Source organism: Rhamphochromis longiceps, linkage group LG16, assembly GCF_057381845.1.
Source record: "Rhamphochromis longiceps isolate RC_006_pf linkage group LG16, R_longiceps_female_GT1.1, whole genome shotgun sequence".
In the NCBI taxonomy this organism is placed as follows: Eukaryota; Metazoa; Chordata; class Actinopteri; order Cichliformes; family Cichlidae; genus Rhamphochromis; species Rhamphochromis longiceps.
In genome coordinates, this window is record NC_140572.1 from 37843863 (window position 1) to 37856749 (window position 12887).

The window sequence follows — 12887 nt, forward strand, 5'->3', positions numbered from 1 at the left end:
ATAAATAAAAATGAGTTGACTGGTCACTTGTGTAATTAGGGAGGTTGGTCAGCTCAGAGCTGTTGTGCTTTTCTTTCTCGCTTTTTCTGCTATAATTATTTTACAAAATGAAATATTATTCAGGAAAAAACCAAATTGTCAGATAAAACAATGGCAGCGCTGTCGCGGCCGCTGAGTGACAGCTTCACAATTACAGATTTTCTTTCTCTAATTGAAATTTCACATTAGCTTGTGCGCTGAAACTGCCGTGACCACGGAGTCAGACTCCACTGCAAGCTCTGCGGTAAAACAGCAGCTTTAATGGAAAATTAAGCCATTTTTCCGTTTAACAACTGGATCATAATAACAGCTCCACTTTACACCTCTTTAAATAATGACAGCGAGCGTTAGAAGATGCACGAGTGATTAAAATAAGCGACATTTAAAGCGTGACGCAGTGTGAAGATAAAAAGAGCGAAAAACAAAGTGAGGCGAATCTCATTTCACCTCCATGCAGACAGACTGAGGCCTTCATACGGATACAACTCAAATGCTATTCAATGATATTACAGCAACAAATCTCCCAGCTCCTTATTAATCATCTAGGTTTTTGTTGTTGATGTAAACGAAGTCTGTGAGTGTTGCTGGACTGACACACGGGAGCCTTTCTGCTTAAAATATCAACATAATCGCTGGTGTTTAGTTTGAAGTGGTGGAAAAATCAGAAACCACAGAGTTAGTATGATTCACCACACAGCAAAAACAACACACTTAAACACAGAGAGGCCTGCTTCAGTGACTGTGTTCAGCTGGGATGAAATGTAGCGGAGCCCCTATGGAGCTCGTATGAAGCTCTAAATTATCTGTAGAAAGCTGAACTTGCTATAAAGTTGGGCTTTTTCATATGTGGCGACTAATGCTTAACTTATGCTGCTGTGTCGGTTTGCAGAGGTGCCTCCCTGCAGAGAGGAGTTTTCAGCCACTGCAAACGTGCATCACCTGTGCAGCAGTGTAACACTGACTGACACGAGGGAGGGAGGGAGGGAGGGAGGGAGGGGATGAAATGAGAGTTCATTGTGAATGGAAGAAGCACGGAAAAACATCAAAGATAAAATATACAACATGAAGTGTGGCTGCAGAGGACGCTGCTCGTTGTTTTTCACTCTAGGAAAACACGGTGCCAGAGGTTCGGCCGTCTAAAGGTGATGACACCTGCTAGAGGCCGCTTCACCTTAAAAATGTTTCAAATGTGCCCACAGGTCGAACCTGAATGACTACAGGGACTGTTGTCTGTGGGAGGTCAGGGGTAATTTTTTAAAAGCCAGGCTGGGAGGAATAAGACAGAAACCATCAAACAGTGCAAACAGCAGCATGATTTTCAGTTATATCATTATAAGCTGACAATATTTGTGTGTGTGATTGCAGAGAGGGAACAGAGAGCGAGCTTTGCAGTATAACTTTATAGATTTTTCCTGCGTTACTTTCTCTCCAGAATATTTACTGCTGCAAAAGTTATGCAAAGAATTACTGCAGTAAATGAAACCGTTATAGAGTAAAGCTGATGACGGGTTAAACACTGAGCACTGCACATACGTCACTTTTTCATTGGTTCATAAGGTCGGTCTGACCAGCAGCATCAGAACGTGGAACAAAGACACGCCTGTCACCATGTCTCAGCGGCTCGAAGGACCCGCAAGAAAGACAGAGTGTGTGGGCTGGCAACATGCCTCAAGGTTACCACTGTGAGTGTGTGTGTGTGAGAGGGGTGGAGACGGAGTGGGCGACGGGAAGAGGGGAAACAGCTGCTGTGGAGTTTACCACAAGTCATCAGTGTGCACAGGGGACAAAGGAAATGTAATTTTTTACACACTTAATAGGAGACACTGTGCTCTTAATGCAGAGTCCATGACCCTGCGGGATGTGACTCTTAGAGCTCACACACAGAAAACAGGATTTACTGTAACCAGTGCTTCACCTCTGCTCTCTCACTGGTTCTCACCATTAAGTGCTGTCTGCATTTCAAAGGATTCATCTGATATAAACAGATTTCCTACACATTACCACACGATCCTCTTTGCTGCTCTAGCTTCTGTCTGTTTAAGGCCCCTTCATCAAAGCACGGTGTCTTCTGATTGGTCACAGTCACTGTGCTTCTGAGGGGCAGTAAATGCAATAATATCTTCTCTCTCCTTTTCTCTGAATTCTGTGTACGAGTGGGCTTCCTTTAAAGCTAATTGCCAGTTATTATTGTAAGTTCTCTAAAAGGAACTTCAGTTTATCCAAAATGCTGCAGCAAGAGTCCTGACAGGGACTAGAAAGAGAGAGCAGATTTCTCCTGTATTGGCTTCCTGTTAAATCCAGAATTCAAAATCCTGCTCCACATAGTTCGGGCTGGACCAGGTGACCCTGACTTCTTGTGATACACTGAGCCCTTCACTCTCCATATGTTTACACACCACTGCAGCGTGTCGTCACACTTTATCTTCTCTCTCCTTTACTCTGAATTCTGTGTACGAGTGGGCTTCCTTTAAAGCTAAGCTCTCTCAATCGTTTCTCTCTCGCCTCACCTCCGACAGGTCGCAGCAGATGGCCCCGCCCCCTCCCTGAGCCTGCTTCTCAGAGGTCTTTCCTGTTGAAAGGGAGTTTTTCCTTCTCACTCTCACCAAGTGCCTGCCAATGGGGTGTCACCTGGAGTCATCTGATTTGTTGTTATATAATATGTTGATCTTTTAAAAATTTTTTCAAGCCTCAAAAAGTTTGTTGTAAACGGTGAGCTGGTGTGAAGGCGGCATCTTTAAAAAGAGGTTCACATCAACACATTTAGGTTCTCTGACAGGAGCTGACCGTACCACAGAAAAGGCTGCCAGTGGATAATGCACAGGAATGTCATATACTTAAATATTTAGACACGCTGTGCTGTAAGCGTTTGTTTCTCCAAGCCCATTTTCACTTTAAAAACAGAGACGGCACTAATCCGTCTTTAAAGCCTGGATTTTTCCAGCTGCGCTCGGTTGTTTCGGTCAGAGCTCATAATCTCTCCCAACAACCCGACCCAGCGCACAGTAGTTCTTATATTTTTCTGCAGTGACCACAAAGTGCTGAATGGGATTATGACATCTGATGACATGGTGGAAAACTGACACTTGGCCATGTGTATCACTTCTGCATATCAGTGCTGATTTCTACAGAGTCAAAGTGCACAAACAGTTTGGGTCCAAGTTGAACTCAAGTTCAAACTCACCAGCGATCCAAAGAACACGAGCGGGGTGCTAAATGTGCATGAACTCCTGATAGGATCTGTGCATGTCGTATATGATTATTGGGAAAACAGGGCTGCTAGCTGGCAGTAATTAATGAGGGTTTTCGGGGGTTGGCAGCTCCAAGGAAGCCCTTCAAATACAGTGTGTACACGAAGAACAATCACAAGTCAAGAGAACAAAAAGCAGCTGCCAGGGCACCAATAATAGCTATGACTGAACAATACCTTGCCAAGCAGACACACACACTCACACGTCCACAAACTGGCAACCACTCATAATAGGAAATCCTAATTACAATGGTTTACAGTGCTGATTAAAACTACTAATAATAACTGCTAATAATTACAGCATGCCAGACCTGCACTGGGAAAGAGGAATTACACACCCAGTCAGTCAGTGACTGTTTGGCAGTCAGTCAGCGAGTCGACCAGGCTGGCTGACGGCCTCTCAAACACAGCGACAGCCACAAAAACCATCAGCACATGACAGCGACGCTTCCACCGGGTCAGCCGGAGGACTCGGGACGCCAGGCTACGTCTGACTGCCCGGTGTGGGCGACCTCGAGCCTCAGATTCCCGTTCTTGATCAGCTGTTGTAGTCCGTCCATCTCAGGGTTGAAATTGCTACCTGTTGATTGACGTGCCCCACCCACCCGCTCCCTCCGGTGTCAGTCTCATGATTTTTGAAATTAACTTGTAACTTTTGAAGATTACTGCATTAGAAAGGAATCCTTATTGTCCCAGTATCGCTCCCAGAGGAAACTCATCAGTTACCTTTGTGTTCCCAAAAATACATCTTCATAACTCGCCGACATGTTGGATGTTTCTTCTGCGTGTAAAGGGAAGCTCTACGTAAATATGTCATTGTGAAGGGCGTCCACTTGCCACGCAGCTGCAGGATTAGATACCTTCCACTTTGCAGTATGCATCTGCATGGGCAGCAACGCTGTAAGCATTAGGGACTTCACTTTTGTCCCTTTGTTAGAAGGAAAGGAGCAGGAAACTAACAGTAACAGAACGCTTATTAGAAAAATGAATAACCGATTACTTGGATTGTAAAACACATTTATTACAATGAAAAAGTAATCTGAGTACTCTAACACAGCGGTCCCCAACATTTTTTGGGGACAATATTTAAGGTCTCGTGGAAAAATAATAAAAATGCACATGTTAAACAAATGTGTAGGACTGCTTTCTTCCATTTGTGCAACATCTCTAAAATTAGAAATAAGAGAGCAGATTTCTCCTGTTTTGGCTTCCTGTTAAATCCAGAATCCAAAATCCTGCTCCTCACATACAAGGTCTTAAATAATCAGGCCCCATCTTATCTCAATGACCTTGTAGTACCATATCACCCTATTAGAGCACTTCGCTCTCGCTCTGCAGGCCTACTTGTTGTTCCTAGAGTATTTAAAAGTAGAATGGGAGGCAGAGCCTTCAGTTTTCAGTGGAACCAGCTTCCAGTTTGGATTCAGGAGACAGACACTATCTCTACTTTCAAGATTAGGCTTCAAACTTTCTTTTTTGCTAAAGCATATAGTTAGGGCTGGACCAGGTGACCCTGAATCCTCCCTTAGTTATGCTGCAATAGACGTAGGCTGCCGGGGGATTCCCATGATGCACTGGGTGTTTCTTCTTCACTCACTATGTATTAATAGACCTCTCTGCACTGAATCATATCTGTTATTAACCTCTGTCTCTCTTCCACATCATGTCTTTATCCTGTCTTCCTTCTCTTACCCCAACCAATCACAGCAGATGGCCACGCCCCTCCCTGAGCCTGTTTCTTCCTGTTAAAAGGGAGTTTTTCCTTCCCACTGTTGCCAAAGTGCTTGCTCATATGATTGTTGGGTTTTTCTCTGTATGTATTATTGTACAATATAAAGCACCTTGAGGCGACTGTTGTTGTGTTTTGGCGCTATATAAATAAAATAGAATTGAATTGAATAAAACCAGTACCGGTACCAAAAAAGGAAGATTTATTCCTAACACACGGGAAAAGACCCAGGGAAACAGCGTTAACGATAAAAACCATAAAAAAAATAATGATAAAAATGATGAAAACCATAAATTTCACACCCGGTCTGGTACCAAACGACTCACGGACCAGTACCGGGTGTGGCCCGGGGGTTGTAAAGTCTCACACATCGCTGTTCACTGCAGACCAGGTTACTGCGGTCAGTCTGTTGGTCCTGGTTCAGTACTGCACTTTCCTGAATGTGGGTTTGATTCATGTCCAGTTTTTCCAGCTAAATTAATAAAAACATCATTATTAGTGCTTAAAGAGAGGCGGCGGTACTTCACTGAAGCAGGAGTACTGATACTTCTGTTGACATATTCAGCTGTTGTACTCACCCATCTGGTAAAAGCTGAAGTACTCCTTCAACTTCTTTACTCAAGTAAAAGTGTAAAAGTACACGCTGTATAAAGTAGCTCTTTGAACATTTCTAACAGCTATTTTTGTGCAAAACTAACTCATATCTTTCACATCAGTCACACGTAACTAGCTCTGATAATCGACACACCAGGAGATGGCACGTATGCCAGACTCAGCCCACTCTGAACTTTAGTGGGCTGGATCAATGAAACTCACTCTTTCTGTGAGTGTAAAGAAGTTTAACTACACATTTAATTTTAATGTATGAAAAAAGAAGCGCCATTTCAGCAGTCTCAGTTTTTCAGGATCTGTCAGCACGACTTGGCCAAAAAGCCCAGACTGTCATTAAGTATAAAACAAAGTTTTTGTTAACTATCACTTAGTGTGAAACGTTGCTGTGGAAGTCTTTAACATCAAAAGCTGCAACATTTATGAAAACACCGTTACATTTCCAACATTTATCTTTTCCTTCACGCTCTCCAAACTAGTCCAGTGGGCCAGGTTGGCGTCTTTGACGGGGCGATTCTGGCCCCCGGACCTTATGTTTGACACCCCTGCCCTGAAGGGAGAAGCAGAATGAAGAAACGAAAGAAGCAGCGAACAGATATTTCTGTTGAAAAGAGAGTAAAAGTAAAAAAACTGTCAGAAAAATAAATATGAGGTGAAGCTCACAGACCTGAGAGGGTCAATACTTCCTGCCTCTGGCTAACAGGCGAGTGTGTTTGGAGCTGCGCTGGATTAGGAAGCACTGCTGAGTCAGACTCTGCTTCCACCCATACATCATACACTTCTGATGTACTGAGTACACCAGCTCCTCCTGCATTTTACATATTTAAGCTGAATCAGACGATCAGTTCTGTTAGAAACTGAAACTTTGGTCTTGTACTAATTTCCAGCTGCTCAGCTTGTGTCCAATGACCTGCTCAGCCAGATCATCGTCACCAGGACGCCGTTGATTTTGTTGCTTGGAGGTGGGAAACAACAAAGAACAAATTACTGTACCTGAGCAGAATTTTCAGGTGTTAAATCTTTCTGACAGTTTTTCCATCTTTACACAAATATCTGAGCTTTCTACTCCTCACGTCCTCAGAACAGGCTTGTTACATTTTATTTGACATCTTCAAACATCAGACTGATGCGAGTCAAAATAGAGGGAACGATCCCACGGAAGAGACCGTCCTGTGGGTGTATCCGTCACTGCGGTGTAACGCTGACTCACTTTTGCTTAACTTCAGCGACACGTTTGATCCGGGCGCTGACGAGAGTCCAGAGGTGCACTGCAATTAATCTGGTAAACTAATCCGAGTTCTAACATGCATGAAAACAAAACACCAGCACCTGCACAGACACAGAGTATTGGACACACACACACACACACACACACACACACACACACACACACACACACACACACACACACACACACACACACACACTCTGCAGATCCATACTGAACCTTGGCAGTGACTCAAGAGAATTTAATTACTTCCCTTCGCTCTCTCCCCATTGGCCAACAGGTCTGGGATATTCTAATTACGCCCTGCCTGATAAAACGCTTCCTTGGCCTCTGTGTCTCATTACTGCCAACTTCTCTGAGCCACAGTCCAGCACCTATAGTGTCTGACAAATAAGAAACCCCCTTACGCTACCCACGGCCACTAAATACTTATTAAGCCGAGGGAAGTGACCTAGCAGCGCGCCGGCAACACGCCAGAAAAACTAGGAAAACTTTGCACAGTAATCAGCGCTCCTTATCTCCCTTTTCTAATTGATAATTAGTCTTACATTAATTTGTGGCCATCTATCTCTTATCACAAAAGTACAATTTATCAGCTGCTTAAACGATGGACTAAATTGGGTTGGCAATGTTAATGATTCACCTTGCAGGGTACGGGGAACACGAGGGAAATAATTTCTCCTGACTCATATTTAATTAACCTCAGCAGATGTGCTCGGCATGCATTGAGTCTTAAAGAGAAGTAAAGTATGACGTCGTTGACCAGATGTGTTTAAAAATTAACACTTTAATGCAAAAAGTTATATACAAAATATAAAAAAGTTGGAAAACAATGACAGAATTGTTACATTATAAAATGAAATTTGACTTTTTCGTATATTCGAGCGTTGTGATAAAGCATGTTATACTTCTAGGTAACAGAGGTTATTAGTTGGTTCCTTCTACATCTCTTTAAAAGGAGAAGCAGGAGTAGCAGAAACCCTTCGTACAGAAGATTCTAGCGAGTACCTTCAACTTGTGCAACTTGCTAAAGACCAAAGAGCCCTGCAGGATGCTCGACGCGTCAGCCACGCTGCGCAGAGTTTAAAACTGCTCGTGCAGTTTAAACGACACGAGGAGGAAAAAAAGCGATCGAAGCTCTGCAGCGTACCCGTGGCAACGAAAGCCAAACATCCCGTGGCTCTGGTCCGATTCAACATCATCAACTAGCATTAAAAAGAGAAACGTAAAAATAAATGCTTGTGAAGAGTTACATACGTGAAAACTGTGTATTGAAACAGATACGCCTTCATGCAACGCGTCACGTTTTTCAAATACTGTTTAAAAGCTTCTCCAGGCGCTGACCCAGCATCCAGGTACACACAGCGGGGAGACTCCTGACATGTTTGGCATGAAAATCCTTCACATGTTCTCAGAAGGATCATTTTCTCAGGTGCTGCTCACTCTGTAACATCATCATCATCAGCGAGGAGAAAGCGATCTGAGGGGACGCGAGTTGTTTCAGTGTTTCTGCTCTAAACCCGGCAGGTGATTTGTTCACCAGGCTCTGAAAATGTGCTTTATTACTTGATTTGCAAGTCTGGTTTTCACACTGGTGAAACGTGACAACACAAAAGGAGAAATAATTATGAAAACTTCACAAAGTCACTACATTCACTCCTACAGCACAACTAATGCTGCACAAATTGCACTGCATTTACCTCTCGGACCATTTCTTCAACCGTTTCCTTTTCATATTTATTCTGAAATATTACACATCCCTGACATTTCTCTCTTTATTTCCCTCTTTTTCTTTTCTACCTGTTCTCACATCTTTCTCTACCTTTCCTTAACCTCCCTTTATCCAACTCTTGATACACAAAAACCTTTCTGATAAAATCTACATGTTACATTCTTTTGCATTAATCTCAACATTCAGGTTGGCGGACCTCCAGCCTCGGCCACACTGAGAGAACCGCAGTCCGCCCGATACCGAGATGTCATTTTAGACATTTAATCTCCATTGAAAGTAATACTGCTGAGCTTTGTGGTGTGAAACACAGATGTTATGCAAGGCTTTAACTCTTAGTCACACTTAACTTTTGCTAAGTGGCAAAATGGATCTGCATTATGGTGCGGCACTGACAGCACTCTGAAGCTCACTTCATGTTCGAGCAGTGATGCCTACACCGTCGGGTCACTGAACCGTCCTTCAAATCCAAAGCAGAGCGCACGGTGCAGAGTAACAGTGAAAGCGACCTCTATCCCCGCTCTGCAAAAAGCTGCCCAAAAAAGAAAATCCTCTCTGTCCGGTTTACTCGGCGGGGTGGAAAAGCAGCTCAAACAGCTCCAACACATCAGAGACGCTTTAAAAGAAGGCAGAATGAAAACAGCTCCACCTGTGGAACACCTGGTTACCTTGATTACCCCGACTGTGTTATTGTCATCCTGCCTTTTCCGGAGCTTCTTGCAGGATGTCGGAAAATCAAATCACTCCACACAGGTGGACGTGTCTGTAAAACGTAAGCTCATCATACATTCACGTGGAGGTCTTTTTAAATAAAGCGACCATCCATAGATAATTTCCAGTTCTGCTAAAATAAGATATTTCGTACTTCTTAAGCTGCTTCGAAACGCAGCAACAGGGTCAAACAAACGCGGAGCGAACCACGGAGCAGACGTGGGCTCCGCCTCGTCCTGCACCGAACAGCGAGGACAGATCATTCGTATAGTGCTGCTCAGTGTGATTCACACGTATCAATAACTCTTTTTGATAACACAGGATATGATCAGATTACTCATGAGGATGAAATCTGCTGGTATTAGTGGCATGATCCCTGATTGGTCACTTCAGACATCGGCCGGCCTCTAAACGAGTGTTTTTGTTTATCTGGAGGAATAAAGCGTTCCAGAGTGCTGATTGGAGCGCTGTAATGTGCAGCCATTACTAAGAGAGGAAAGGAGGAATGTTTTGGAAGAGCGGAGGCGCTGCAGTCCCATCTTTGCCCACATGAACGGTCGGATCTCGAGAATAAATACGGTTTCATTACACAAACATAATAAAGAGTTATTCATATCTGCATGAACCTCCATCTACAGTCAGTGTTAGTGCGTTACTTTAGCTTGCATTCGTGGATATTGTCCTTTATCCTGCTGCAGCAGCGGCTGTGAATGTGAGCTTAATTTAAATGGATCCAATTACCTCTGCAGCCCTGACAGATTCTTACAAGAGACAACTTAATCAGAGTACAGTGAAAAGTAAAAACATGCTCATTTTAAACTCTCCGAAGATTCAAAGCAATTTAAATGACTTCAAACAACAAGACATTACGCATCCTCTACTCTGTAATTAACCTCCTTTACCTTACCGTACACTCCTACCAGCACACACACGGTTTGATAATGACGGGGATTCGGATCATCGCATTATGAGGTTTTAACTCTGCTTCAGTGGAGAGCTGAACGCAGGAAAACTGCGTCTATGAAGACGTGACTTTGTGCTTATTGTCATGTCAGGACTCGATGTGTCTGCACAGCTGCAGTCACGCCGTCTTCTGCTTTGGGTTTGTTTGCTGTTGCTGTCCTCCTCCCTCCCGAGTAAAGCCACGCTGGTCTGTACCGAGCTCCCACCGGTGCCTGTATCCAATCAAACATATTCTTAAAGTTACAGAGGGCTGTGCCGGATTGCTCGAGTACAGCGGCAGAATTTTATTCATTATTTATGCAGGAAGAAGCATTTTAGAGCTCAGCATTTACCTGAAATGGTCTCCATCCACAAATCGGCCCTACCTGTAACCCCCACCCCCAGTTCCACGTGTCATCGTGTCGTACCGCAGTCCCCGAAGAGGCGGGGTGGGAGATGGGGGCACATCCTGCCGCAGGGGCCCTCTCTGCTGAGAGCTAGAGAACAACCTTGGATCAAAGAACAGCAAAATACTCCGACATGGAAAAGAAGGAAGAGTCAGGCGAGAGGGAAGACATACTTAAAAAGAGAGACGAAGATGAAGATGAGAGGCAGTAAGCTGAACGATGATCAAATCTGCAATATGATCGGTGCTGAACCCCAAAACTGCAGTTCCTGCGATCGGCCACTTGAGGCTGTGCACGGACGTCAGTCACACTAATAAAGGTTTGGGCCTCTCTGGCTAATTTCCCTGACAGGTGTGCAGGTGATGTTTTGTTTAAACGTATTAAGGCTTAAGTTTAAGGGCGTAGCTGCTTTGAGTGACCGGTGGATGCCGATGGAGGCAGCTGTAGCTAGCAGCCGTCTACTGAAGGCTGTTGGTGTCTTTAATGTGGTTATCTGTCAAATAATTTGGCTTTCTTTGTGGCTATTTGGACTAACAGGCAGCCTGAGAAGTCTGAGCTCTAGTTTTAGTTTAGCAGGCAACAGCTCATAATCTAGAGCTCCGCCCCCTCGTCCAGGTACGCTGCACTGGAATCACAAAACCAGCACAGTACACATGCAGATCTTGGTATGAGGGTACTTTCCTGCGTATAATTACCTAGGGTGGGGGTAGTAGCCAGGGTCGATGCCTCGAGGGTCTCCTTGCCGTGGGTATGGCTGACCAGGTGGGTAGTTGGGGTAAGATGGGGCAGACTGGGAGGTGGGGTAGGATGGTGCCTGGGGGTATCCCTGCTGGGCGTGTGGAGGCCCGGGGTATGGACCTGACCATGGCTGCATGGGGTAGTCAGCTGCATCTAACGGACCTCGTCTGGAAAAGAGAATTTTATGCATTTAAGAGAAAGAAATTTGAGAGCACAATCAGACTGAAGCAAAGAAACCGCCGGATGTTGCCATTGGTAACGTTGCATCCTTAACCAGTCAGTCATCAGGCAGACGCAGCCAGTGGCTGGACCGTTCAAAAACTTGTTCTGGGGAAAACTCCACGACTGAGCTTGTTTATAGTACGAAGCGTCCTTTTTTCCAACTGCTGAGAAGTCGCTCAATGAACCGGACCCGGCCAAACACAGGAGGAGTTGGCTCAGAGTTCACTGCTGTGTGACTCTGATGGCCGTGGCAGAAGAAGAGCCCTGACCATTTGTTGCTGTTTTCGTGTAAAATCAACACAAATACACGAACAAAGAGAACAGACAGTGTTATGAAAGATAATCAGAGGAATAAACACGAGACCCGAGCACAGACGCAGCGTTAACCTCCCGCTCTGCCCCAGCGCCTTCACAATAAAACAAATAATCAACCAACCGCTGGCACAGCGCCGTCAGAGTGATGCTCCCTTCACGTACCTTAGCAAAGAGCCTACCATCAGCTACCGCACTGAATCTGAAATATTCAGGAAAACCTGCTGAAAACAATTTGTTGCAGGCGACAGAGAAGAGAGAGGGCGAAGCACGCGCTCAGCTCGCGGCTCATCCCGGCCAAACATCACATAGCAACAGAATATAAGTGACACGTGACAGTTTTAAGTAGGCTAGGGCTCAGTTAACGCAAGCGAAGACACACGCACAGCTGTGGTAACCCAGCCGCGTCCCGTGAACAGATATCGATGTCCTGTGCCGGGGAAAGCGAGTACACAAACACATGTTGTCCACATAGCAAACATTACGAGGTATTAGATTTTATCTCTCCGTCTTTCTGTCTCTTTCATTTGTCTGCACGCATCTCTCCATCTACTGCAGGACATCCATGATGTATTCATGTTTATCATATAAATATATATCTCACTGAGTCAGATGGTGGTCTCTATGCTGATGCTGTGTGTGTGTGTGTCAGGATGGGTGGTCAGCAGTGGGAAGTGTCTAACTAACTGCATGCCCTTCATGTTTGGGATGTCATCTTCTGCCCCTCCCGACTCCATGGTTAGCATGTTTATGTGTGTTTCAGCACACACACACACACACACACACACACACACACACACACACACACACACACACACCTGTCTTCTTCGCCGTACGTCGCTCCGGGTCAGCGTCTCAGCCGGACGGCTCAGATTTCTCTGCTTTTAATGGCCGCAGCCGTTTTGTCTGCTCTTCTTTCTTTCACGTCCGTCTTCTAGCCGTCTGTCCATGTGTCTGTCTGACTCCATGTGTCT

The 12887-nt window shown here is 44.8% G+C and overlaps 1 protein-coding gene across 3 annotated transcripts in view; it reads right to left on the minus strand.

Annotated features, from left to right (window-relative positions):
* Positions 1 to 7623: 7623 nt before the first annotated feature.
* The window catches only part of LOC146651637 (partitioning defective 3 homolog B-like), a 235087-nt gene continuing 229823 nt past the window's right edge, over positions 7624 to 12887 (minus strand). For 2 of the 3 annotated variants that reach the window (XM_085383729.1, XM_085383728.1), the window contains exons 24-26: positions 11337 to 11546; positions 10588 to 10731; positions 7624 to 10467 (exon numbers count right to left, since the gene is read on the minus strand). In XM_085383729.1, coding sequence (XP_085239855.1) covers positions 10617 to 10731; positions 11337 to 11546 — 325 coding nt within the window. In that variant the 3' untranslated portion in view covers positions 7624 to 10467; positions 10588 to 10616. Of the gene's footprint in view, positions 10468 to 10587; positions 10732 to 11336; positions 11547 to 12887 lie in introns of those variants that run through there. The other variant, XM_085383730.1, reaches the window with a different exon arrangement.